The sequence below is a fragment of the Aulonocara sp. 'chitande type north' Nkhata Bay genome, linkage group LG1 (genome assembly GCF_057382095.1).
Source record: "Aulonocara sp. 'chitande type north' Nkhata Bay isolate Kocher_YH1m ecotype deep benthic linkage group LG1, A_spYH_male_GT1.1, whole genome shotgun sequence".
NCBI lineage: Eukaryota > Metazoa > Chordata > Actinopteri > Cichliformes > Cichlidae > Aulonocara > Aulonocara sp. 'chitande type north' Nkhata Bay.
The window spans coordinates 27,992,060-28,019,706 of record NC_141344.1 but is presented as its reverse complement, the minus strand read 5'-3'; the positions used below and the strand labels follow the sequence as shown (position 1 = coordinate 28,019,706).

Here is a 27,647-nt window from a genome sequence, read left to right as displayed (position 1 = left end):
TTCTTATCTTGGAAAATGGTGTATGCCTGTTCCCATGGAATACTATAATAAAAACATTTGAAAGCAGTGTGTTGTCTTTAGTGAGAAAGTTCAGTTTTTAATGGAGATTGGCGTTACAAACATTGGTTTTGTTCGATGTCACCGAGCTCTTTGGTAAGTATTAAAGTCGATAATTGTTTTGTCCTTGTTGCCTGGGTTTTTATTTCTTCTTGATACTTCTGATGTCAGATGAATGTGTATTCAGGAGCTTCTATGCTGTTGTGTACAGTAAGCGCTCCCGGGTTGTCCAGGCTAAAGCAGGGGTGGACGTAATTTTGGAAGTGACAGTGGAAGGTGTGCAGATGTTGTTCCAGATTTACGTTAAAGAAAGACAGAGTCCCTCTGTCGTAGTCGAGTGCCACTCCAATCCGTACGGGGTTCACAGTGATCCTCAAGTCAGGACTCCAGCCGTTGTGCAGAAACTCGTATTTATGCCTAACAAAGGGAGAAGCATTATTATTGAGTGTGTCAAAAAGCAATTTTATTCATACTGTTGATGATTTTCCCGCTCTGTCAGCCATTAGGAAAGCAGATGCTGAATAATGAGCCAACAGCAGGATTTCAAATGGCTGCAGCTTAAAGAAAATGAAAAATGTGCTTGTTAAATTGTGCGTAGGCAGAATCAACAAGAAGATGTCCACAATGGGAGCCATATTCAGGGCTCGTGTGATATGCTGCTGCGAATGACTCGCTAAATGTGATAATTCATCTGTCCTGCTTTGTTCCAAGAAGAGTTGCCATAGAAACTATTATAAAGTAACAGATATTCAGCTGTGGGCTTTTCTCCCTTCAATGGGCTTAGTTTCACACAGAACGGATGCACTTTTTTTTTTTCTTTTTTTTTTTTGCTTAGGAAAGGGAAAATTTCTGAATGCTAAAAATAAAGTCTTGGCCCAGTTTCTGAGAACTGCAATAGTAGGCCCTCAGAGGATCCGCATGTTAATTCTGCTATCAGATTGGTGGAAAAGTCTGCATCTATTAGGTCTGTGGAGTCCTGTGAAAATGTCTGCTTCTTTTCAGGGAACAAGTATATTTAAGAAAAATGACTGAGCAGAAAACCAAAGCTACTACAGCACTTGTCTTGAAAACACGCAGACGCTGTTCAAACTGAGATGATTAAGATGAAATATATGGGGACTTTGTTACAGCAATCGGATACAAGTATTTTGCGGTTCAGCAGTTGTGCTTTTGTATATTTGCTAAACCGTTGTTCACAGGCATAGTTTACCTATAGGATCCCTGGTGTGCAGTTATTTTGGAGGAGTACTAATGTGTAAAGAGTACTGACAGGACATCACAGGGTGTTCAGCAGTGAAGCTGATGAAAGAACCCTGGCTGGTACTGACTGCTACCTGGATGGACTCAGGATGTGTCTCATACACCACGAGGTACTGTTGGCCCCAAGATACGAGTTCCTCTCTGTGTCCTCATAGGCAACTCCGATCCGGAACTCTGTCCCATCATCCACCTCAACTTCCCAGTAATGCCTTCCTCGCACTGGAATCAGATCCCCAAGGACAGCTACACATCTGTAAAGACACTGACATTTAAACATCTGCAAGTGTATAGAGTCATCTTTATAAGTCAAGGTTCCCATTATTCGCACCTGGTAAAGGTGTTGTCATCTAAGGCCATGGCACTTATGGGAAGTTCTTCATCTCCATAAAAGATTGTGAAGCCATCTTCAGAGATGGACAGGCAAGGATGGGCAGTGTCCTCCAGGAGATAGAAAAATGTACCTGCACAGGTAAATGGGTGTTTGATTGCAAAGACTGCCTGAATCCATGTATGTAGTAAGAAGGTATATTTATTTAAGCTACGGCTTAAACACAGGACATCAGATTGATTTATTCTAATCGTGCAACCTCTGTTTAAACAAGGCTAACAATAAATAAACTTATATGCTCTTTCTAAGCGAAAGGAGTCGCAAACATGATGGGGATGATCAACAAGTAGATGCTTAAAGTTACAAACAGACATAACTGTTCTGCTTTAAACGATAAGGTCCATACCGCCTATGAGTGAGCCAAAAACATAATGAAAACGCTGATCCCAATTGTTTCTCACCTGTCGTGGTGATAGAAATTGGTTCACTCCTGTCACTGGGCCCTCCGATGTTGACCGCTCTCACAGAGATGAGGTAACGTTGTCCTGGCTGCAGCTGGATCAGACACTGACAGGTGGGCACTGCTACAATAGACCTGGGGTTGTAATTGAGACATGAGGGTCACGCGTCTTCCTTTAAATATATAGTAAATGCAGAACACTGATCACTTTGTGAACTGTATTTTATTGTGTATGGTTACCAAAACATAAATCACTGAAAGATCACCTTGAAATTCTGGTGGTTAAACAGAAACTTATATTTGTATATACTCATAATTGAACATTTTCTTTAATTTAAGTCTAGCTTGAAAAAAAAAATCATAATAAAAAGAGAGTTTACTGCACAGATAAATGTTTAAAGTGTTCTCCAGAGCGACTGGATAAGAAATGAAAATGACCCCAAATGTGGGCACAGCATTCTAGCTGAGGCCAACAGCACTGCAAGGGCTGAAGCTAAGAATAGATTTTCTAGGACAGAGTGCATCTTGATTCAGCAGCTCTATATCCATGGGACCTCAAAAAAACAAAACTTCCCAGGCAAGCACTAACACCAGCTTGTTTATTTTGAAGCAAAAGCCTTATCAAAGGAAAAAGCCAGTGGAGCCTAATATCACGGAGTACTGCGTCTTTGAAGCTCTGCGTTTCCAGCCAAGCGCTTCTATTTTTACCGAGCTATTTTAACTTTAACTCTAGGCGTGGCCTTTTCAAAGTGACAGATTTCAAGGAGAGGGCACGGTTAAATTTTGAGCTTGCCAAATCGGTCTCGTTAATAACACCTCTTACTCGGTAATGCTGCTCTCTGTGCCGTCTGCACCCATCTCCCTGAGCTCCACCGTGTAGGAGTCTACGGGGTTGGTGTTTCCTGACTCCCAGCGGATCAGAGCAGCCTCTGGACAGCTACTGCACTCCCTCTGCTTAATCACTGGAGGTGATGGCACTAGGGGAGAGAGGATTTAGACTTTTATTCCCACCAACACACCACTTTGGAGTGATTGCAAAGCTGAGGAAAGTGGCAGAACTATTATTATTTTAAACTGCCACAAGTTTAAGAACTCCTCACGTAGTTGGAGAGTGACATTTGTTACCCGTCATGTATAAGGCCTTCTCGCTGGCTGGGCTGATGCCTGTGGTATTGGTAGCCGTCACCCAGAGCTCGTACTGAGCATTGGGCAGCAAATCTGCAACAGTGCAGTGCGTCTCCTTCAACGTTACCTTGCTCACTTAAATAAAAAACAAAAAGATGAGCACACCTTTAGATCGCAATATTTTCAGGGAGATCAGTAGATACAAGTTGAGCAGCAGATGGTGACATTATCATGCAGTGCACATCTACAGGGAGCGTCTCTGGTTTATACCCTGCGGTGTGAAGGTGCTGTCTGCTGGTGTATCCTCCAGCACCGGCCTGTAGTAAAGCTCGTAGTACTCCACTGTGTCATCAGAGAACAAGCTCCAGCACACGCGCAGGGATGTCTGAGTGGCAGAGTTGGGCATCTGGGGATTGATTACTGGGGCAGATGGAGCTGGGGGTTGTTTGATAGAGATTCACTGTAAATTCAGCACAGTTATCAAGAAGTCTTTTTAAAGTACAAAAATCTAAATGTTAAGACAGCTCTGTTCTGGTTGAAGCTCAACACTGACACCTCTGTGTGATTCCTATTATTAGGATTCTCATTTTCAGTGACGCAAGACACGGCGTGTTGCTAGATTTGTATTTTTCAAGTGACAGAGAAGGAGGCGGAAAGTGAACCAGAGGAGGCGATTTGTAGATTCAGACCTGGAACAACGTTGATCGAGTCCATCATGGTTTTGACATCCGACAGGTCAGCGAGCGGTGTGTTGAATTCAAGACATGTAGACAGCGTGAGGTCAACCTCGTCTTTGGCAAACTCCTCGATTCTAGTGTGGTACAGAACCAAAAAAAAGCCCTGATTTTAAAAAACGTGCAGTGCGTTATCAGGCTAATGTTCAAAATTTGACCATAAAATAAATACTTTACGTGCTTTTCATCAAGCATGCAAGCATGTTTTGTACAGTGGATGGAGTTTGTTCAGCAGAGTTGTGTCTGTGGGTTGTGCCCATGAATGAATATGAATGATTGAAGTCTGAAGAAACAAGACATATTGTCAGTTTAACAGCATTTGTCGCAAGTCAGCCAACACAACCATATTGAGATGCCGTCCCACAGCAGCGTGTGACCAAGCTGGTGACCAGCATGAGGAGGAGGTGCCAGGCTGTTGTGGCTGTGTGTGGATCTTCCACGTGCTACTCAGGGCCCTGTTTGTTAAATGAATAAATTGTTTCTTCAGACTTTAATCATCCAGTCCAATAAACTACACCAAACAAGAGTCAGTAGCAGAATAAGCTGACTGGTATTGGAAGAGGAAATTTGGCAAGTGTTTCACGGGCGCGACCCACATACTCAACTCTGCTGCTCAGCCCACAAATGCATTTTCCCTAATAAATGTGGCTACATTTAAGGGGAAATAAACAGGCTTTCCAACGTATAGGTCTATTGGCAGGAAGCAACCTTACAAAAATAAATAAATAAATAAAATAATTGACCAAATACAAATTTCTTTACTTTTTGTGCTAGGTTCAAGGTTCTTTTTTTGTTTTTATTTGCTAAGTTCAGTAAGTGGACCTTCAACTGGGATTTTAAAATATATCAAGTTAAATAAAACTAAAGTCTGAAACTAAAGGGAAGACAAATCTCACATGTTATTGATGCTCGATCTCTTAATATCACACCTGCAGTGTCACACTGTGCAGACTCACTGTGCAGCCTCATGCTTACCTTTTAATTGTGGGCATAACTGTCTGTCAATAAAATCCAAAGAAGTAATTTCAATAGCAAAATAAATAAATGAATAAATGCTAATCAATGCTTCATATCCACAATTGCATTAGCTGGCCATGTTTTATTTATTTATTTATTTTTGGGGCCATCTGCAAATATGATCCAGTGGAGTCATTTATCACCTTCAAAAGAAGCCTCTTGTCCTGGCTGCGGTAGACCTCCTGCGCTGTCTCGATGAGCTCCTTGGAGGCATCGAGTGCCTGACCACAGGCCAGCAGCTGACCGTACAGGGCTTCCAGCTTACTCTTCTTCTCCTCCTCCAACCTTGCCGCGCTCTCATCCTGTCGCTGAGACAGTGTCTGCAGCACGTCATTGTAGTGCTGCTCCAAGTGCTGCTCTTGACGGCCAAAATTCTCCTGTACGTGCAATAATATGAGAGAGTTAGAGTGTAACACATTTGTTTTACAGGAAAGAACAAATTAAAAAAACAACAATTTGATGTAATAAAATGGGCTTGTGATGACTTTATTACTGTCTATGAGTAAAAAAAAAGGAAAAAAGCATCTCTGCATATTCATATGATAATAAAACAGTAAAGTTATGTCAAAACAAAGGAGATCAGACTAGACGTTTGAGTAGTACCTCCACTGTAAGGAAGATCTCTTCCAGATGACCAGCAAAGCTCTCCATCTCTGCAACCTTCTCTTGCAGCTGATCGCGAATCAAGATGATCTCCCCCTGAAAGCAGTCATAACGCAAGCTTGAGCTCTTTTCACATTTAATTCAAACCTGCAACACAGACTACAATGAGGGGTAACAGTTAAGAGTTTATGTTGCTGTTTACTATGAGTGTATCTTAATCAGATGTTTCCCCTCACTCAGCTATTTATTTTACTCTTCTGTATTGTGTTGGCATTCTCTCAGAGAAGTGATTAAATGCAATGAGACGACTGTGGCTGAACATAGGTAGTTAGTTTGTGTCCTCACCTCAGTTTCTCCCTCCTTAAAAGCATCCTCCTCACCATCACTTCCATCTTCTGCTGCAGTGGGAGATGGAGGTGAGCCTACATTGTAGGTCTCCATAGCAGTAGACTCTCTGCTTAACTCCTGGAGCTCGGCTTCCTCTGCAATTACACCCAGCCTGCCTCCTCTGATCTCATACAAGTCCATGATGACAAGGACTCAGGCGAGGACTGAGGCTTAAGTATCTGTTAGTGTCCTGAAACTGCATCGGAGGAGAATTTAACAAAGCAGAACTGCTATAGTGAGCAAGCAGCTGATAACAAATTTACCTGAAAATTTAAGGGAGCCGTTTGGTTCTTAGACAGCCTTTTCAGGCCAGCAGCAGTATCCGGCAGGACAGCAGTGACAGAAATAGATGGGACTGTGTTTGCTCACATTTCACAGGCATGCCAAACATCTACACAGGAAGTTCGTTATTAATGAAATAGATTCATTAAACGTGGTCGAAAGTCTGCAGAGGTCTGAGATATGCTGACATTGTAAAGGAACAACAACTAAAAGTTAAATGCTTTAATTTTTAGGATTTGGAAATCCCCGAACATGTGATTTAAAGGTCAAAGTTAAAGGCAGTACCAGAGGCTTATGGTGCATTCAAGGTTCCTCGTAAACTTTAGTTTAAGACATATCAAACGCATTGGATTAGACATTTCTGTAATGGGACCCGCCTGCTCTTAGTGACCCAGTCTAGGTTTTTCGTGGTTACCATTCTTTGTCAAAACAGCGTATTCTTTAAAAGGTAGATATCTGTGTTAGTAAAACCGTTAGCTCATATTGACCGATAACTTCCGGGGCTGGTGAAGGCAACTGACGTCACACAAATGGCGGACGTTGTAAACAGAGCCAGCAGCTTCTCGGCCAGGGTGAAATATCTCTTTTTAAGATGAACAGCATAGAGTGTGAGCGGCTAGACAGTCTGGAGGGGTGGGTGGCCGTTAAAAGCAACATATTTGAGGAAGATGAGGCCTTTAAACTGGGCTTCATCGTACAGTGGAACGTTATCGAGTGTAAGTTCGCCGTCACCTGCCATAACCGGACGTTACAGCGGCAGAAGCGCAAATCCGAGCCTGCCGCCGACGACCCTCAGATGAGCTGGGCAGGACTCTTCTCCGTCAGCGATCTGAAGCACGTCCACCAGCAGTTCACCTGCGTGGCCGACGTCCTGGGAGGCTGCTTCCCGGATTTGACGGAGTTTGAAGAGGGCAACATTTGGGACTTGCTCTTCCTGAATAGGAGATCAGGTCCAGACAATGACGAGGAGAAGGACTATGACACCCCGTGTAGGAAACTCGAGAAGTATTTCAGCACCGCTATTGACCTCTGCGGACGGAAGATCGTTCTCGACACCTTGTTCGCACAGGATGACCGAGATGTCGAGGAGTACTTTGAGAATTTACAGGAGTTCAAAAAGAAAAGCTTGCAGGAGGAGATGTCAAGGGCCAAGGGTCACCTGAGACAGGTGAGGCGTAGAGGTGGGCGGATCGATCTAATATCGATACCAACGCGATAGGACTGAGACTGTTTTTGTTCCCTAAGTGCAGTATGCCCACTGGATTTTGTTAAATAAATGTGCACATTTACATTCCAGGTCTCCAGAAAATCAGTTTCCAAACACCTTGTGTTAATTAATTAATTAATGTGGAAAGTAAAAATCACAGTGATTTAGTGGTCATTAAAATGTGTTCAGAATGTGTAAATTAATGATGAATCAATCAGTAATCATGGTACACTGTTCTCCCCTTTGTAATCTACATTTTATAGGGCAAAAGTATTGGCATCGGTATCAGCAACACTGGCCCTGTATCTGTTTGGTGCCCCATCTATGATAGAAGTCTTACAACACCTTAGAAACATGAGTCCCTGAAGTCTGAAGTCTGAGAAAGACTGCATGCTCTCTAATCCCAAGAAGTTTAAAGGTCTAGTCTGCCATATTAGCACCTCTAAGTGGTGGTGTGAGCCTAAATCAGGTCTACCATGACACAGCAAACCACAGCTGCTGTTCCAGCCAAGGCTCTAGATGTTGCAACACCACCAGCACTGGTCTTTGTTTGCTGCTTCAACCTGCAATCTGACCCTTTAGCTCTGTTTAGTTTGTTTCACATGCAAATGGAAGTAAAAGCAGTCAAATGACAGCCAATAGACCAATGAAGCATTTGAAGAGCATAATACGTCAGCTTGACATCAAAACAGAAATCTAGTTCCATTCGAGATCCACTGGAGATCGCTGGAATGCATGCCTCCAAGCTTATCATATCCTTTTATCAAAATAATGTGGTCTGAGTTATGGTAGCTGAGTTTTTACATGCCCACACTGTACCTGTTTCCACAGACATCATGATGTAGCTCGCTGAGCTGAAAATGTGCTTGTTGTGCTGGTTTGTTTCCTTACACAGATGTAAGGTTCTGATCAAGAATTGGTCACAGAAACAACGAGCAAGTGGACCTGTAAGAAAAACTGTTGATGGCACCGCTACGAGTAGAATAAATGTATCAGAATCTGTACTCGGTGCCGGTATTATGTCTACATAAACCACTGTTACGGTTCTGCTGTAAATGATACCTTTATGACATCTTATCCAGCTTTTGCTTATGCTGTCTCAGATGCAGGTTTGTGGTGCTGCGTTGATTGTTTTTAATGGCTAAAGCAAACATTGTTCCCATTGTATGCTGGAAGATGTCAGGGCATAGATAACACTTGATTTTCCAACTATTTACATATTTTGAATCCAAGCGATTTAACATTTTCTTAACCAAGATCTCACTCTCCAAAAAAAAAAAGTCTCAGTTCCAAATATTTCATCACTCTCACATAAAATGTTTTTTAATACCTGAATTTGTTTGACTTCAGCGGTCAACACCGCAGAACCAGGTCCAAGAATCCCCGTGGTGTTCAACCACTAACCTCATCTTGAAGTGTCTTCACAAGTCTACCTTCAGCCCACCCAAGTTGTATTCTGAAAGGCCTAGTTATCGACTCTTGTGTTAGCTGGCACGGATTGGATTGGTTCATTCTGAGTATGAAAAGTCATACAGAGCAAAACTAAGCTGTGTGCTCAGGGTAAACCCAGATCATGGTGTTTAAGTTTTTTTTGTCTCCACAGCTGCTACAAAGTCACAGCGGTGCTGACAGGATGGTCATGCTGCTCAGCATCTACGAGGAAGAAGACGAGGCCTACCAGGACCTGGCGACTGTCGCCACGACTTTCTTCCAGTACCTGCTTCAGCCTTTCAGGGACATGAGAGAGCTGGCCTGCCTTTACAAGATGGACATCCTTGTAAATACACACGTTGTCAGAATGTTTTACACGATTATATGCAGGGGATGTACTTAGTGTTAATATCAGAAATTTAAGATTTTGATGAAAATAAAAAAAGGGAGGATTTTACAATACTGTGCAAAAGTCTTGAGCCACCCCCTCATTTCTTTATATTTTGCTAGGAAAATGTGAAATATTGCAGTGATTTATCAAAACATATAAACATAGCTAAAATATACAGTATGTGAGGCAAAAACAGAGATTGACTTTTAAGCTTGTTAGAATTGTACAAAGTTTCTTCAACACAGCCTGAACAATCTCGTAATTTCTTTAAGTAGTCTTCAGGAATAATTCTCCAGGCTTCTTTAAGGACATTCAAAACTTTTCTTTGGATGTTTGCTGCCTTTTGTTCTGTTGTCTGTCAAGCTGATCCCGCACTGCTTCAGTAAAGTTGAGGTCCAGGCTCTGGGGAGGCCAGTCTGTGACTGATGGTGTTTTATTATGTGTTTCTCTATCCAGGTATACTTTTACTGCACTCACAGTTTGTTTGGGATCATTGTTATGATGAGAAATGAAGGCGTTGCCAATTAGGTGCTTTCTTGATAACATGGACCAAAATGTGATGGTACTTTTCTGTGTTCATAATTCCAGCAGTTTTGACAACGCCCCTGAATGAATCGTAGCCCCAAACCACGATGGAGCCTCCACTGTGTTTTATAGATGGCTGTAAACACTCACTGACAGTGATTTGAACCAAAAATGTCAAATTTGGGTTCATCACTCCATAAGATCTGTTGTCAGTGATTTGTCAGTCTAGTTCTTATGTAGTTTGGCACACCTCAGCCTTTTCTCCCTGTTTCCCTTCCTTAAGAATCGCTTCTTTACTTCGTTGACCAGTAGATGGATCAACTAAAACATCACAAGGATCTCTCAGATCCTGTGTCAGGACTTTGCTGGATGTATTCCTGTTTCTTAAAGACATGACTTCCACATGCTGTTTACCTGCTATAGACAGATTTTAGACCTGCCACTTCTTCTTTTGTCCTCCACTTACCCAGTCTTTTTAAGGACACACTGTACATGATGCTGAGCTGCTGCTAAGTCTTCAGCTAATAGCACAGTGAATAAAATGTTTTTTTACTAAGTTGTCTCTTCTGTGTAAACACTGGTCCATGCTTCAGTAATTCATGCGGCATTGTTAGGTGTCTTCTCTAAGTCTGACTCCTTGGAAGCACATAAAGAAATGAGAGTTGGCTCAAGACTTTTGCACAGCACTGACCGATACGTCCTTTAGTGATCACATAAAGGTCTCTTTCACTCTTAACTGGTTCATTCGTTATTGCTGAGCCACACACAGCACTCATGAATAGACTGACCTGTTGCATCACTATGTCCAGTGTGGTTCTCAAACTCTGTGATGTAGGTTAAAGAACATTATTTTTTAAAGGGAATTTTTAGCCTTTATTTTGATAGGACAGTAAAGAGTATCAGGAAATTGGGGAGAAAGCAAGGGGAATGACATGTAAAAAGTGAGCGTGGTGTAGGGAAAATATTTATGTCCACTTAGAGGGAAAAGAGAGGTCAGAATTTGTTTTTACACTCATCCAAATATGAATAAAGCTCCCATGAATGCACAGTTAATACATACTTCTTACGGACAGGTAAGCCCTTGAGTAAAGACCGTTTTGCTTGCTGTGGTTGTCTGCAGAAGTCTTTGGAGTTTGAGGAACTGGGTCCTAAGAGAATTGCAGCTCTGGAAAAGGAGGCGGAGGAGTGGAGAAAAAAAGCAGAGGATGCAGTCGCCTCGATTCAGGACATCACTGTCACCTACTTTGCACAGACTTCAAAGGCTCTGGCTGGTATAAGTTGCTGTGTTTATATCTGCGTGGATGTTTCGGTTAATTATGAAATGTGTAAATGATCAAAACCTCCAAAAAGATTGTTTTCAGAGGAAATGGTTTTAAAAGAAAAGCCTCCATGATTACGCTATGGGATTCATTTCACACTTGTAAGGAAAAAATTATAACCGTTATATATATATGACAGCTCCTTGTGCACATTTCCAGGTATGGTGAAACAGATGGAGGAGGATAAGTGTCGTTTTGGACCCGCTGCCTGGGCGTCAGCGGCTCCCAGGCTGGAAAAACTCCGTTTCCTATTGGCCAAAGAAACCCTGCAGCACATGAGAGCCACCGAGATGTGCCTCAGCCGCAAGAAAGACAGCATCAAGGAGAGGGTGCGTGTCCATTTTATCTTTCGTTCTTTCTTTTTTTCCATTAGTATCAGCTGCTTTTCCAGTGGTTCTGTAATGACTCAGCACATTCGGTAACATCTTACTAGAGTGTGGTGCAGTTGTAAGACTTTCATTATCATTCATGTCTTTATTTCCGTGCCAAGGCCAACGCTGCTTTTGTAGTGGTTGTAAGTCAGTAGAGATGTGACACGGTGCCTACTCGCTCTCATGTATCATTCACTCGGTACTCCAGTCTGATGTGAGTCTGTGGCTGCTCTGTTCCTTTTGATCTATTTATAAAGCTTCTCTGAAAACATAGAGAATCCCCTCAATACACCCCCATCCCGATCACAAAAAACCCCCTCCACGCATGAATAAGTGAGTGTGTCTGGGTGCATATATGCATACTCAAAATATGCCAGCTACACACAAATGTGTGACTGCACCGGGAGGATGTTTCTCATGTCAGGATCACGGCATTTTTCGGGATGGTATGGCACCGGATCACTTGCTGCTTCACGGGGGTCATGCTGTGCGTTTGAGCTCTTGAAAAGAGCAAGGAGAACAACCGCAACACCTTTACCTTCACACGGCTGCATTCCCATCCCATTAAGCTTTTTAAATAATAAAAAAAAAAAGTCAGGTTTGAGGACGCTGGCGTCATCCGTCACTGTGAAATCAACCCGAGCCTTTACATCTGCAGCTGTGTGCGAGTGTTCATAACGAGATCGGCGAGCTACACCTACGCAAACTCTTGCGCTGGTGGCAACACAGCTCGGTGACTCTTTAGAGCGTGCCAGTATGCCTGCGGGTATCCCAGATGTTTGCGTGAGTGTACCGCTTCAGTCTCTGTGGCAGCTGTGTCATATTCCAGCAGTGTGTGTATTTGTGTTCGACATAATTAAGAGCATTTTAAGGCTGTATTTTGAATGCTTTGAATGCAAAAGCTCATGCATGGCACATGCTGCAGGTAGCTGCTGGTTTCAGCTCATTTCATCACAGCATGAAAGCTTGCAGAGATTAAACTGTCTTCAGACAGGCAGTTCATCACAAATGCTTAATTTTTTATGTCAGATTTATCTTGTGTGTGTGTGTGTGTGTGTGTGTGTGTGTGTGTGTGTGTGTTTGCCAGTAGCGTGGCTGAAAGCAAAGCCTATTTTGATCATAATGTTCAAGGACAGGTAGCGAGCTGTCAAAAAGTAGCACTTGCCTCACAAAGTATTCACTGTATATATACAAACGACTGTTTTTTGTTTTTTTTTCTCCCCACAAACGACCGCTATGATCCTTTCAGCGGGGCTGATGTAACATTTTTCTGTCGTTGCCTTGCAGCTGGAGAACCTCTCCGTGAGAGCCCAAGGCCAGAGGGCCGATTTAAGGTCTGCGTTTGAGGACGGCCAGAAGCAGGACACTGTGGACCAGCTGGAACTGCAGTTCTACGAAACCCAGCTAGAACTCTACGACGCCAAGTTTGAAATCCTGAAAAATGAAGAGCAGCTCCTGGTGGCTCAGATAGACACCCTGAGACGACAGATTAAAGGTATCCTCACATTTACATAGCTGTGCTGTACAGCAGATTTATTTTGGGTATATATACACGTGTTTTGCAAAAGTCTTGAGCCTCCACGGTGACAGAGTTTCTTGTTTTTGAAGCAGTCTTGAGCAACCAGGCTTTCTGAAGGTCTTCCTTCTAGGACCTGGCGTCCACATATGTGGACATCACATTTTGAGTTGTCTAGACCAAAATACTGAATTTTGCTCTACAAGGGCCTGATATCCACTTACGAGGGCATTATACTGCCACTGTACTATCGAAATTTTAAACAAATATATTCATATTAGGATAGAATTTTTCCAATATTCTAAACGCATCTTACGATATATCCCAACACTACAATTCCCACAGCGCTGATTCAGCACCCTTCAGACTCTGTGTCAGTTATGATTAAAATGACACATTACACAATGCCCCCCTCCCCGCTGCATTATAATGTGTTGGATTGTCAGGCAGTGTGTTGTGGAAAAGAGGTGCCTTCTGGGAAATGCTGTATTTTGTTCGTGTAAATGTTTCTCTAATTGTTCCTCGCGGGAGGGGGCATGTTTGCTTCCAAGGTGTTTGCGTGTGCATCTTGCTGTCTGTGTCTGTGGTGACTTTGGCTGTGGGCTTATTTACCTTTACAGCTCTCAGGTGTAGTTTCCTAGCTAAGAAACAGCAGCGCGCCCTCTGTCATTTGTTATTCGTGAACATAAAGTTGGAGGACTGAGGAAGATATGATGTTCTGTAAATAAGGAGAAAGCTACTGCAATGCAAATACTGCAATTAGTGCAGTTGCCAAGGAGACCCAGAACGTTTCATAAGCAGCTGAGGAGATGCTTTTATAATTTAGCAGTAATTTTACCAACGTTAAGCCGCTTACTCTTAATCAGATGTAAGTTTGCTACCTAAACAGGAAGTAAACAGATTTCTTAACTTCACGTAAGCTGCATAACTACAGTTGGCACAAAAGTAACCTTGGCACTACCTGTGACAACTACCTGTGCTGCTCGTGAGCAGTGGGCATGACACTGGTTATTTAGGTTGTCTGATGGGATGCGACAGCTGACGTACAGCTGGAGAGGATGCCATATAAACAGAAGACATGTAGGAGTGACTGGGCTGCGTTTGTGTTTCAGAGCTGAAGGAGGAGGTGGTGTACTACGATGTGTGCGAGGATCCGGAGGAGTTGCAGAGCATGGTCCACACAGGTATTCATCAACCAGACCCTCCAGCTGTCAGTCAGCTCAAAAGACGCCTACAGACCCTGGAAACCAAGAGGGGCAACATCTGTGCCCGCCGAGCTTACCTGCGTAACAAAAAGGTGTGTGCGAGTGCTGCTGACATGAAATCATTTCATATTCTGTGGTCCTTTCAAGCGTTTTGGGGGTTTTTTGTCCAAGGAAAAATGTATCGATCCTTCAAAGGCACATCTCCGCCTGCCTCGTGTGCCAAATGCTGGGTTTTTAAAATGTTTTTACTACATTGGTTTATTTTTAGCTGACATAGTAATTGAAGCACTTGGCATGTTTTCCTCTTTTGTTGGCTGCTTGCTTATTTGATTTTTAAAAAAGTATTACTCAGAGCAAAAAAAATGGCAAAGGCAGCCTGGTTAAAGACTCTCGATAGTTAATTCCAGTAATTCACAGGGAGGGAATGCAGTTAAAAAAAATAGGGGCATTGGAAAATTACAAATAACGGCCTCCAAATAAAATCCGGATGTGTTGCAGTTGCATTTTCTCAAAGTTTTTTAACCGTTTGCTCAGACAGTCGCTAATTTCTGACAGACTAAAATGTATTTTCGAGCGATTAAGTGATATGTTTTGTCTCTCTTTAGGATCAGTGCACAGATGCACATGAGCAGAAGCACCTGGTGGAAAAACAGAGCTCCATAGTCTTCAACCAGCATCACCAGGTCCACCTCGTAAGTCAGCCAGGTTGTTGGAGCCGCAAATGAAAGCCGCTGTTTCTCTCCTGTGCCTCTCAGTGTCTCCCTCTGTTGTCTGCAGAAACGAGAGAAGAAGAAGGAGGAGGAGCAGAGGAGGAAAGAGTGGGTGGACAAGGAGCGGGAGAAAACTCTGAGCCGATTACGATCCTTCAGAGAGGTCAGGCGCTCTCACTCGTTCTGCTCTGCCTTCGCCTGCAGCTCTCTCTGAGTTAATAAAACCCGGGGGGACGCTGCATCGTACCCTCTTAATGTAATAGTTCACCTCAAAAATAAAAGCTCAGTTATTAGCCACTCGACCCCTCGCGTCGGAGGAAGTCCTGATGACGGCGTGCTGTGGCTGTGGACGGGCTTGTTAGTAATGAGCTGTCTTACACCAGAGCTTCAAACTGTGCGTGGACGACTGCTCTTTGTTGGCTTCTAACTTCAGTGACCCAGTGATATTTTCAGTGTGACAGTCAGACTCTGTTTTAACTTTAAATATAAATATAACTAATGACATTTCCATCAGCTTCTCCTTTACAGTGTGCTGACTGCTAAAAAAGACTTGATCTTAAACTAGCATGTTAGCGATGCCATTGTCAACACCTAATCAAGAATGGCATTAGTATTCAGCTGAAGCAACCTCAGTGCTGCTAGAATAGCTACGAGCCCAGGAAGAGAGCCCTGCATCAGTAATAATGACTGGGTAATGATGATGACTACATCATTTGGCGGCACAGTGGTGCAGTGGCTGGCATTGCGTCGCCTCACAGCGAGAAAAAGGCCGAGCGGGCGATTAAGGATTCAAACCTCCTGGGGTTATCCGTCTTCCTCCAGCAGTCCAAAGACATGCATGTTAGATTAACTGATGATTCTAAATCGGTAGATGCAGCGCTCATGTGCACAGGATGAATATGTATGAAAAAGAAGATGGGGGCTTGTAGTTTAAAGCACTTTGAGTGGTCAGAAACTACTAGAAATCATTCCATTGATTCATGTGACTGAATGAATGGTCCTGCTTTAAAACAAAACATTGGCCTGCATTTGTATAGCGCTTTTCTAGTCCATAGGACCCCAAAGCGCTTTACACTACATTCAGTCATTCACCCATTCACACACACATTCACGGCAAGCTACATTGTAGCCACAGCTGCCCTGGGGCGCACTGACAGAGGCGAGGCTGCCGGACACAGGCGCCACCAGGCCCTCTGACCACCACCAGTAAGCAAACATGTGGTTAGTATCTTGCCCAAGGATATTTGGCATGCAGCCAGGAGGCAGCCTGGGATCGAACCACCGACCTTCTGATTAGTGGCTGACCTGCTCTGCCACCTGAGCTACAGCCACCCGACATTAACGCTCTCTTGGTATTTTTTTAATGCCTCCATAGTGTAGTGGTTAACAAATGTGCATGGTTAGCAAAAGGTTGCTGGCTCAATTCCAGGTGGAGACTCACATCCCATTTGTGGTTGTGTCAGGGCGTCATGGCAACCAGATGTAACAATGATGTTGGATCTCGGTGGTCAAAGGTCACTACGAAACAAGTTTTTGGCCCCAGGAAATTCTCTCTCTGCAACACATGCAGAAAGTCCAACACTGTGATGTCGTTCCACCTGCACACAAATACACCCACAAGATTCCAGACGGCTGATTCTTGTGTTTAAAATCACTCCCTTGTGTCCTCTTGTTCATGAGCGTCTACATGCTCCGCTCACTGTTGACAGTACATCTGTATATTCCATAGTGAGCAGGAAAATCAAACCAATTATTATGTATTTCAGTCGAAATTGGTCCTTTTTAAGCCAGAACTGAGAAGCCTTTGTGGTGAGACTATTTTGTTTAAACCAGGGGTGTCATCATAAGGCCCGAGGGCCAGAATCGTCCTGCCAAAGACTGTAATGTGGCCCATTGGACAGCTTTGGAAAATATGAAGGAGAACTAACTAATAAACTAATAAAGACCTCCACCATAGCCATTTATACAGACTCTAAGGCAAATAAGAAATAGATGAATGTATCTGCTAAGAAAATCTGTAAAAAAAAAAAGACATTCAATTAACAAAAAATGTTCTGTTTTCTAATCACAGGACAGTTTGCACTAACAGATGTTTTCATTGAATTTTACACATTTATTTCTCATATTTTTATCCCATTATATATCATTTAAGCCTATGGAGTCATGCTGCCAGTTTTCTTTCATTTATTTACAGTAGTATTTCTTAATTATGTAGAAAAACTGACGCACCCCCGAAATTACACTTAGTTTTCTTATACATGAGAAATGAAATGTGTAGTTTAACCTTACATTGACAGAAAGTGGAGGTCCAGCCTACTTAGGATCAAAGTATGTGGCCAACATTATAAAACGAGTTTGACATCCCTGATTTAAACGATCAGCTTTTACGTCCGTGCTTAACTGTGCGGGGCTTTGATGCACATCTGCCGCCACTTTTTTAAATCTCATGTAGATGCCTGTTTAAAACAAAACATTAATGCATGAGCTTCAGCTGATGGGTTTTTTTTTTTCTTCTTTTTTTTTTTTCCAGAAGCGACCGGGCCAGTACATCCTGAAAGCGCCCCAGTCCAGGCCTTCGCCGTCTTCTCCAGAAAGCCTGTGCCCCTCGCAGCCGATGTCCATCATCAGCCTCAGCCCTGCTCCCTCTTCTCAAGGACCCCCTCCCTCCATCCGACCCGCACCAAGGCGCAAGAAACCAGCCAAAAAGCAGCAGCTGAAAGACATGCCTGTCCAAATCTACGCTGCGCCACCTCCTCCAACGGCCATCCCCCCTCCCCCAACAGCCCCACCCCCTCCTCCTCCTCCGCCACCACCACCACCACCACCACCACCGCCACTGTCACTGCTGCCTCCCCCCCGAGTGTCGCCCTCATCAGAGGATGCCCCGATGCCTCTGAGTGAAAAAGAGGGCCCTCCATTTCCAGCCAAGAACACGCTCAAACAAAATATAGGTGAGGGTGAAATACGTGCAGTATCATTCAGATCTTCATGTCCAACAAAACCAACGAAGAATAAAAGAATGGAGCAGGATACGTGATTTTTGTTTGGCTGCTGGGAAGGTTGTGTGTGTGTCTGCACATAGTGTTCTGTCCTAAATTCCTAACTTCTCTCACAGGGCCAGAGGAGGCATTTTACCTGCAGTAGTGGTCCTGGTTATATACGCTGTCTGCTCCAAGGAGACTCTAACGTCCAGCAGAGCTTCTTTTTCATAAGATCATGTGAAACGGAGCACACTCAACAAAACTGTTTCAATAATGTTTCTTACAGCGAGCTAAGAACCAGCTCATCAGCAGTGTAGCTTCTTCCCCTACACTTTAACAGTGTTTCTCCTTTAACTTTGGTATTTTTGTAGGAACCATGGACGAAGTGTTGGCTTCGCTACAGCGTGGACAGATTAAGCTTCGAAAGGTCCCCGCGGCCAGCACGCCGAGCCCCACTGGGGACGCAAGGAGCAGTCTGATGTCTGCCATCCGACAGGGAGTCACCCTGAAGAAGGTGAGATGTTGATACGTTGATCGGCTAGCTTACTGCAGAACGACTGCATCACCGCATGTGTCACTTGGTAAAAATGTGATGACAGTTGGTTATTCACCTGTGGGGAAAAAAAGCCAGTGTGGCTCAGTTTGTGTCAACCCCCCCCCCAAAAAACCCTTCCAAATATCAAATATCAGTCTTTACTAAAGAATTAATCTGCATGTGAAAATGCTACCTAACAAATGCACAATTTATTTGTGTTTGTGTAATATGCGATCATCGGTGTTTAGGTAAATGTGACACGAGTTTCATTTTCACTAAGGACCACCGGTATTTTTGCTATGAGCCGTTTGCTGTGGACGTGGATCACATAAATTAAACCTCGTTTGTTCTCAGTGTACAATATTTCTTTTTACTGACCGACTATTAATGGTGAAGAACACATTCGTGAGGTAGTTAAGCTATAGGAGCTGTCACAAAAAGCCGTTCACGTCCTAATTTTTGATAGGAGACATGCTGTATGGGAACTTTGAGTGCACTCTTGTGCACAACAAACAGCTCCCCCGTGTGGATTCTTTTTTAGCGCAGCAAAGGAGTGAATTATTGAACAGTGCTAGTAAATTTAAAATTGGGTATTTTGCTTCTAATTTTAAACAAATGGTCGATGAAGCTGTTCACAGGTTGTGCGTGTAAATTCCTTTTTTATTTTATGAGAATGCAGACGTCTCCTTTATAAGCCCAGAAAGTTGATTTTGTGGATGATGTTAGCCAAGTGACCTCTTCAGCGCTTCACCCACTGCAAACCCTACAATACAGATCAACAGAATCAACTTTCACAAGTATACATGCAACATACTTTAGGCTCTTCCCTTATTTCCCGAGGAGCCACCACAGCGGATGGAGCCACATATTTGATTTGGCACAGATTTTAGACCACACGCCCTTCCTGATGCAATCCTTCCATTTATCCAGGCTTGGGTCCAGCACAGGGAGTACACTCGCTTGTGACCCCCTGAGGCTGGATCTGTGTCTCCTTCTGGTCTCGACCCAGGGATCTTTCACATATTAGACAAATGTGCTAAACTGCTGCACCGTGGAGCCACAGTTATGCATACGTAAAAACCTATGCTATAACAGACTAGAATACATTTAGCTGTTCTAGTTCCAGGGTCGGGTGTTATCCCAACGGGGTCATTGCTATGTAGCTCTCTACTATAATGTTATTAGCTACTTTTTTGGTACTGATTACAGATTTCACAGCAGGCGCTAACTTAAAATGTGAACTGTATTTCTTTGCCGTTGCCTAGGTGGTTCCTGCACGAGCAGAAGTCCCGAGCGGCGGAGACAACGAGCTGGAGCGCAGCATCAAGGCCGCCATGATGAGGATGAAGAAGGTGGCGGCTGATTCGGATGAGGACGACAGAGGGGACGAAGAGGGACGCAGTGCAGACTGGGATAGCTGAGAATGCGTGCGCACTCACGCCGATGAAGCTGCCGTCTTATGTTAGCTCCTCTCAGTCTTCCTCACAGTTATGAGCTTCAGCTCATTGTTGCCAATTTTCCATCGGAAAACAAGAAGAAAAAAAAAAAGCTGCTTGTTTGACAAGAACAGGATTACGCCTCCTCAGACTTAAACGTTGCAGTTTGTTGAAGTTGTTGCACATTTAATCCCTTGTGTGTGTGTGTATGTGTGGGTGCTTTTGTTTTGTAGCCCTGAAACGCTGTAATACATCCAACACTGCAACTAACTAGCGAGCGGCAGAATCAGGACTTACTCTCCTCTAAAACACTTTCCAATTTTCAGAAATCCCAGTGAGAGCGAATGAGCCGCTTTGTTTTTAACGCTCCTCTAATTATTGAATTTCTCCTAAATCTGTGCCCGAAGGCCTTTTGTGACAGTGTCACACAGCAGGGGGGGAGTGGGGTGGGAGCTTGTGCTGCGGGCGGTGAAGACAACACTACGCAAATTGTCGTTTCGCTCGCACCACTCGGTCTGATCTCATCATTTTGAATGTAATTAAATTTGAACAATTGTTTATTTAACCTAACCCCAGTAAGGCTACAGCCACGTGAAGGCAGCGCTGTTAATCATTCAAAGCCTGCGTGTCTGAAGTCTTTGTCGCTGTTTGCGTTGCAGGCCGTTTCACGCTGCCCGCAATTTTCCCCTTCCCATGTCAGAATTTTGGGACCGCTTTAGGATTAATCAAAGGGCACTTTCGAAGTGAAATACACAAAGACAAATTGAGAATATTAGGCTTTAATTTAAGCAATGGATTAAAAAAAAAAACATTGCAAATCGCTGTGTGATCTAAAGAAAAGGAAAACGGGGGAAAGGTTCCTGTTGTTTAAGGCAAATTGACCTTTCAACCTGTGACAGCACATTGCTTTGTTTTGGGGGGTTTTCCCTCCTCAGTCTTTACAAGTGTTCCTTACCTGAACCTGTCAAACAGTTAAACTGTGTGATAGCAGCATTAAATGCTTTACAGGATGAATTCAATTTTAGTTTTATGAGTTAATGATGTTCGAGGCCGACACCTGCATTGCTGTGTTTTAATAATAAACTAAGAGGCATCAGGTCGTCATCAAACGTTGGCGTTCCTTTTTCCCTCCACTTTCATTCAAATACATTCATCTGAGCTCTTTGCCACTTGCTTTGCTCACGCTGGTCCCCGATCTCCAAAGTCTTACCTGTGCCCAGGCCCTCATTCTTTAAACAAAGTCACATCAGACCTGCACCGGTGAACCCCTGGCGAGTGGGCTTTGGTGGATGAAGCCCACAGTGATGAGTCACGAAGTAATGTCCATCCTGGTAGCGCTCGCTCTCACACATCGGTCTCCTGCAGTGACAGCTCAGACATCCCCAGCCAGCTGCGATTGAGTTTATTCAGCTCTGCGTACTTAAGAGAAGCCACCGTTTTTGCGGGGCTGCTGTCAGTCTGTGTGCAATCTGTTTGCAACATCCACGCGATTCAGGTGGAGACGGGTCACGCACCTCGGGGTGGGAGGGAAGGCGCACACGGGGGTATTTAGACGAACACCTCCATCCAGTATAAACAGAAATTTCAGCAGCCTGTTACTATGGCAACAAGAAGTGTCAGCGGTAGTGGCCTGCAGTGCCATATCGCTCTCTTGCTCGCTCTCTCGCTCACATGTACAGAGCAGCATAGTCTCTTGATGTTTCACCAACTCGCCCACTTGTCACCAGTCACACAATGAGAGCTGAGAGTCAGACAGCGATGACAGCAGAGAGAACGAGAGGCCGTTTTTGCTCTACCAGAATCGATTGGGAGCGAGGCTGAAAGTTGAGGAGCAGAAGTACAATTTTTTTTTCAAATTGGTATTTAAGCCCTAATTGTGTGTAATGAGATCCAGAGTTGAAACTTTAAAGCAGTGCTGACATTTAGCAGATCATTATCAGTATGCGTGTCAGATATATGGTCAAAATGGCGACCTGCTGGTGGCGCCAAACAAAAAGACTTAAGGGTGACTTAGGTGAGAAGGGTTCATCCTAAGGTGGGCATGAATATCTACCCAGATTTCCTGCTTTCATGGCGGTCCATTGTGTAGTTTGTTACTCTGGCTGACAGTGTTCAGGTGTTCAGTAAGGCTGCAAACAGTCTGGGAACCTATCTGCTGACCTCAAGGACATTCATGTGTATTCATGTGACATTAATTAAAAAATAAATTGTTCATAAAATTAGTAAAATAGTAAAAAATGTTCACCACACCATTTTTTTTGTTTAACTTAATATACATTTGCTGACCACTTTGTTGGGTACACCTGTTCAACTTCTCATTATTACAAATACTGTATCTAATTGGCCAGTCGCATGGTAGCAGCTCAAAGCCTTTAGACATCCAGACATGACCAGGTCGGCCTGGTGAAGTTCACCCTGAGCCTCAGAATGAAGAAGAAAGTGACTTTGAAAGTAGCACTCTTGTACAGCCATCTCTCGGGTTTACAGAGGATGGTGTTAAAAAAAGAGCTGAAAAGTGCTGAAATCATGAGCGACAGTTCTCTTGGCAAAAATGCCTCAGCAGCTGAAGACCACACCAGGCGCAACAACTACCAGCTGAGAACAGAAACGGAGGCTACAGTTCACACAGGGTCACTAAAACTTGACGACAGGAAATTAGAAAAATGTTGCTTGTTCCGATGAGTCTCGATTTCTGCAGCAAAATTCTCATGGAGTCCGAATTTAACAAACGTGGAAAAAGAGATTCACCTTGCCTCCTATCAGTGGGTCATGGTAGTGGTGTAAATCCCTCAGTACCAGATGAATATTGTGTACCCATCTTCTGATGGCTACTTCTAGCAAGATAATGTGCCATATCAATAAGCGCAAATCATCTCAAACTGTTTTTTTGAACAAAATGAGTTTACTGTGCCCGAATGGCCTCCACAGTCACCAGATTTTGCTCCAGCAGAGCACCGTTGGGATGTTGTGGAACATCATGGATGTGCAGCCGGCAAATCTGTGTGATGGTGTCAACTCAATATGCAGCAAAATATCTGAGGAATGTTTCCAGTACCTTGTTGAATCGGTTCCATGAAGAATGAAGTCAGTTTTGAAGGTCCAACCTGGTAACGTGTCTGTTACGGTGTTTCCACAGCTGTCTGAACTTTACTAAACTCTGAACCAAAAACAATTCTAAAAATGAGGAGTCGCCATATCGGAGTCTCTCATTTAAATAATGTCATTGTTGGTTGTTATTCAGTTGTAGCAGTTTTCTCTTTTTTGAATCACTCAAATGTCTTTGGATTCTGCACTGTTGGCTGCACAAAAGACGTCTTTTCAAAACGTCTCAGATTTGACTTTTTTTTCCTTTTACATTTCATATAATAAACAAAGTGATTCATCAAAAAAGTCCGAGTAATTTGCAGTGAAAATCATAGCTGCATTCCTACAGCAGTTAATTTCCAATTGACTGAATTAATTGGTCAATTATCCCATCATTTTAACACTAAATTGGTGCTTAAACTGCGTATTGATTAATTTCCCCCTTGTAAACCAGCTGATCTCTGAAGGTGAAAACAAATTAGACTCTAAATGGGAGTCCAGTTTCCAAGGGTCTGATTGTTTTTTTTTTCTTGTTTTTTGTTTTTTTAAATCAACCAAGTAAAACTGGTACATCCCTCAGTCCATCATTCACACAGTTATTTACACAAGAAAAATAAAAGTCAGTAGGATTAAGTTACCAAGGCAACCTGTCCTCTGATCCACTACTGCAGTTATTTTCTCTGAGCTCGGAGGACGTTTTAAGGTGTTTTCCATCAGTCCTCAAACCAGCTTTTATCTTTATGTGCTTTATTTGTTCTAATCTCAGAAATTGATACATCATTGACTGATTGAATCCCACCTCATCTGCTTTGCTTATGCGTGGATTACAGCTATATTTAGTGGTATGTAAATCGTGCGGTGGCGGAGCTTCTGTGCTCGACGGGACTCAGCTCTGGCACTGTAGGTTCATTCCACCTCCTCTGTGCTTCTCGTCCAGGAAAAATGCCTAAAGACTTATAAAATGTCAGGCAGCGTGTTTGTAAGCTTTTCTTTTTTTTTTTTTTTTAAGTTTCCTACACAGAACCCACAGCACTAATATGCAGCTAAGTAGGTATTAGGGAAACTTCCCATCTTCTCTCTGTGGAGCCCTTTCCAAAAATGTATCCCCCTACAGAAAAGACACTAACTCAGCAGTGTAATTAAACTAAATTTTACCAATTGTCAGTTCTATTGTACAATATTGAACAGGAATCACAAAAGTGCACAAGAGGCATCGGTTCAAAAGGAAGGATCATACATCGTGTTATCCAGATTCAGGTGAGTTACAAACAGGAGGGCAAAACAGAAAGAGAAAAAAGCGAGAGAAAAAAATCCCTTCATTCGATATCTCAACTTTAAGACAAGATTGAAACTGATGAAAAATAAAAACTTAGTACCGGTATTACAGAGTAAATATGTCACTACAACATGTGCCTTTGATTTCAAATGGAGCAAGTTTCAAGATGGACTTCCTAGAAGCAGCTGTGGCACCATCCTGAAAACCTCCTGACTTCTTTAATATGTTATCGTACACCTGTGGAGACATTAGGTTAAGGTTGATTTACTTCTTACGTTCTAGAAATGGTCGTTGTAGAGAGGCACCAAAAATAAATAAATGCATAAAACATCCCTCTCCCCTTGCAAAAAAACAAAACAAAACAAAATTTTGACAAGTTTTTAGTGAAAAGCCCCATGCCATCTAAAGTGAAGTACACTTTCACATCATCCACCCATCGAGCAGCACCGAGTCCCCTCACCCAAAAATAACCACCACCATAACAAAAACCGAGTGTGTAGGAAGCACATCGAGAGCCTTGGAGACATCTTTGTTCTGCAAATGAGCAATACTACTGCGCGCACACACAAAGTCCTTTAAACACTACACTCATGGCTATACGGGGTTCCCAAAATTATTCTGGCTGTTCTGGAAGGAAAGCTCCTGGGAAAAGTTTTTTCCTTCTTTAATCTAATCAAAAAAGTGTTTACATAAAAGAGAGTTGATAAAGTCAGCTGAGGGCTCTTATTTTTAATTTATTTATTTATTTTTAAACATGGCTTTCATCATTTACGTTTCTCATCTCATTAACATCCTCGGGGTGTGCATGCTTGTCTCCTTTTTCATCTCAGTTTATTAGCAAGAATTTTAATGCATCTTCAGGTTTCCTCAACAAGAAAAAAGAAAAGTTGTTATTATGGTGATGGTCATCGATTGGCCAGTTCTCCTCACCAGGTAGGTTTAAGCTCACCTGGAGGCACTTTGTGTCACGGCCATTTGTCACATATGTGCATATAATCTAATAAGTACAAACTGTCTTCCAACACACCTGAGATAGAAGAGAGGCAACAGCGAGGACAGCCTGTACAAAGATTTCATCTTTAATTCTCGAGCGGGACACAAAGATTAACACCAATTATTACTTGAGTGATGCTGAGCAGCATTGTCTCTGTTGTTCATTTTAGCCCTTTAAGTCCCCTCCTCTACTCTAAGCTCAGACTTCCTTGTGCAGAAGTGCTGCCTTCAGGAAAAAAAACAAAACAGAAGAAAGACAGATGGACAGAATCTAAGAACCCACCACCGGCTTTTTAAACCTGTTTTTCCCCCACAGAAACGGTTAAGTAAGCTCAAAGTGTGACTCTTGATTTAGTTTTGCAATGCCAGCACACGAAATCGAGCCATTTGGTGGAGTGCACTGGCCTTCCTCCCTCCTTTTAGTCTGCCAGTCTCTCTCTCCCTCTCTCAAAAACATCTTTCTCACAAGGTAGTGTTTATTAGAAGCCAAAGCTGAATTGTGTCTGTGTGGACGTCACCTTGGGGGAATAGGTGCCACACAGTTTCTGCCCTGTAGTGAATCCTTCGTACCTGACCTCCGACCCTTTTAGCTCAGTGCTACTTTTCCTCAGTTATCAGCACCCAGCTTAGACAGCCCCTGCCTGAACTCTTGCAGCTCATCTAGCTTTCCATCTAGAACATCCATCAACTTCTTCAGCTCGATCTTCATGTTTCCTTGCTTTTGTCGGCTGTCGTCTATGTCCAGCTGAAGACCCTCTATTCTCCCCTCCAGCTCCTTGTTTCTTGTCTCTGCAGCCTGTGGAAAGATGTCGGGAAAACATTAACGTTAACATTTGATGTATCAGCACAGCTGGTTTGTTGTGTGTGTTTGAGCTGAAATGAGCAAGAGCTTTTTCACTTGCAGTAACAAACAAAAGCCTTCCCATGTTGCATGTGCAGCTACACAAAGAGAGAGATCCACTTGCTGTAGGTTGGGACGGGAAAACATTTATGTGAAAGAAACGTGTTTGCATATGTGAATGGGACATGAAAGTGAATCTTTCAGACTAACAGGCAACACGAGTGACATGTTAATAATGCTGAAGATAGCAATGAAGGGAGGGATTTAAAATAGGAGTGCTAAAAGGGTGTTGCGCCTGCATGACTATGTTCCAGCTGACTCCTGAAACCTGATCTCCATGAGGGCTGTCATCTTTAAATAGAGGGCAGCCGTAACCACAAACACAGGGGTAGAATAGGTAGACTTTTTTTTTTTTTTTTTTTAAAAAGCATCAACTCTGCACCAGCAAAGATAATTTTTTACAGCATTTCTGTCTAAATTGAGTCAAATTCAGCTTTAGGCTCCATAGTTGGACAAAAGGTATTGGAGAAACCCCATCGTCTATGCCTCTTCTCAGTTTGGATAACTGGTTAGATAAACTCCGGCTTGAGCCATTTTTGCTGTCTTTCACCCAGCTGGCTGCTGCAGAGACAAACCATGCCGTCGAGCGTTGTAAAGCACAAGAACTTCAGGCATGCCACTGTTGGTTTTATTCATCACTCCATGCCCAGATTGAAATGGCAGCACATGCACTGACAGCTTGGACGATAAAAATCCCGATCTGAGTCAGTCAGCACAGGGCGACATGAGCGTCAGTATCAATGCAGCTCATGTCAGACTTGGCACTAACAGGACACACGGTGATCCAAAGAGCCTGGCTCTTCTAGTTCTACAGAAAGTCTGATATTATTCAGCGAGGAGTCAGCTTTGAAGAACAGGTGCCCTTTGTTACAAAGAAGACGTGAGGCTTCTCACAGGCACAACCCACACACCTACAGAAATGTTATAAGAGCTGATCATTAAAGCTTTGAGCAGAGCTCTCAAACTACTTCAGCTGTTTTTATAGCAAAAACAGATCAAATCTGCACCAGCAGGAAACTAATAAGCTGTGACAGAGACATATCTCTGTTCCACTGAAGAGGGAGAAAAAAAAAGAAAAAAAAGAACCCTTTTCAAAGAGGCAATAATCCTCTCTGCGTTGTACTGGGGACGGACCTTTATTATTAGATACAGTAACGACGACAATGTGCGTTAGTGAGACACGTGATAGGAATGTTGTGTCACCAGCCCTCAGGCAGAATGATGAATAGCAACTCTTATTGTCTACCTTCATCTGAAAGCGCTGCTTACGCCTCAGAGCCCGAGTGTTAGCTCGCTGTGATAGCCATTGTGTCCTCACGTGTGTGTTAGGTCTAGACAACTCTCAGCCTGGTCTCTGTACTCTGCAGTAAATCACACCTGAGGGGGGGTAAAAACTAGGGCTTGTGCCGGGTGCTTTTGAACGTACCTGCAGTTTCGAAGTGATGCTCTCACACTCCGACATGAGCTGAGGGATTATCTCTGCCTGCTTCCTCAAGTTCTCCAGCTCCTGGGA

The 27,647-nt window shown here is 43.3% G+C and overlaps 3 protein-coding genes across 7 annotated transcripts in view; 1 reads left to right on the top strand and 2 right to left on the bottom strand.

Moving 5' to 3' along the window:
- Positions 1-71: 71 nt before the first annotated feature.
- Positions 72-7,520, bottom strand: fsd2 (fibronectin type III and SPRY domain containing 2). Of its 3 annotated transcripts, none has more exons than XM_086291342.1 (14): positions 6,539-7,520; positions 6,235-6,362; positions 5,930-6,167; positions 5,585-5,680; positions 5,125-5,358; positions 4,940-4,962; positions 3,920-4,041; positions 3,501-3,665; positions 3,231-3,365; positions 2,929-3,082; positions 2,107-2,240; positions 1,646-1,778; positions 1,392-1,568; positions 72-474 (listed from the first exon to the last, which is right to left on the bottom strand). In XM_086291342.1, exons 3-14 carry the CDS (start codon positions 6,110-6,112, stop codon positions 225-227), a joined length of 1,806 nt encoding a protein of 601 aa, XP_086147468.1. In that variant the 5' UTR covers positions 6,113-6,167; positions 6,235-6,362; positions 6,539-7,520; the 3' UTR covers positions 72-224. The 3 variants fall into 3 exon arrangements, with proteins under 3 accessions (XP_086147468.1, XP_086147472.1, XP_086147457.1); XM_086291346.1 differs by having other exon boundaries at positions 6,742-7,520; XM_086291331.1 differs by having other exon boundaries at positions 6,986-7,520.
- On the top strand, positions 6,757-20,976 carry whamm (WASP homolog associated with actin, golgi membranes and microtubules). Its single transcript, XM_086291320.1, has 11 exons — positions 6,757-7,421; positions 9,064-9,237; positions 10,928-11,078; positions 11,286-11,455; positions 12,785-12,992; positions 14,126-14,310; positions 14,824-14,910; positions 14,996-15,091; positions 17,459-17,879; positions 18,281-18,423; positions 19,710-20,976. Exons 1-11 carry the CDS (start codon positions 6,846-6,848, stop codon positions 19,863-19,865), a joined length of 2,367 nt encoding a protein of 788 aa, XP_086147446.1. The 5' UTR covers positions 6,757-6,845; the 3' UTR covers positions 19,866-20,976.
- homer2 (homer scaffold protein 2) overlaps positions 20,938-27,647 on the bottom strand; it is a 38,354-nt gene continuing 31,644 nt past the window's right edge. For all 3 annotated transcript variants that reach the window (XM_086291380.1, XM_086291395.1, XM_086291388.1), the window contains 2 exons: positions 27,561-27,641; positions 20,938-26,029 (listed from right to left, as the gene is read on the bottom strand). In XM_086291380.1, coding sequence (XP_086147506.1) covers positions 25,841-26,029; positions 27,561-27,641 — 270 coding nt within the window. In that variant the 3' untranslated portion in view covers positions 20,938-25,840. The remainder of the gene's footprint in view (positions 26,030-27,560; positions 27,642-27,647) is intronic.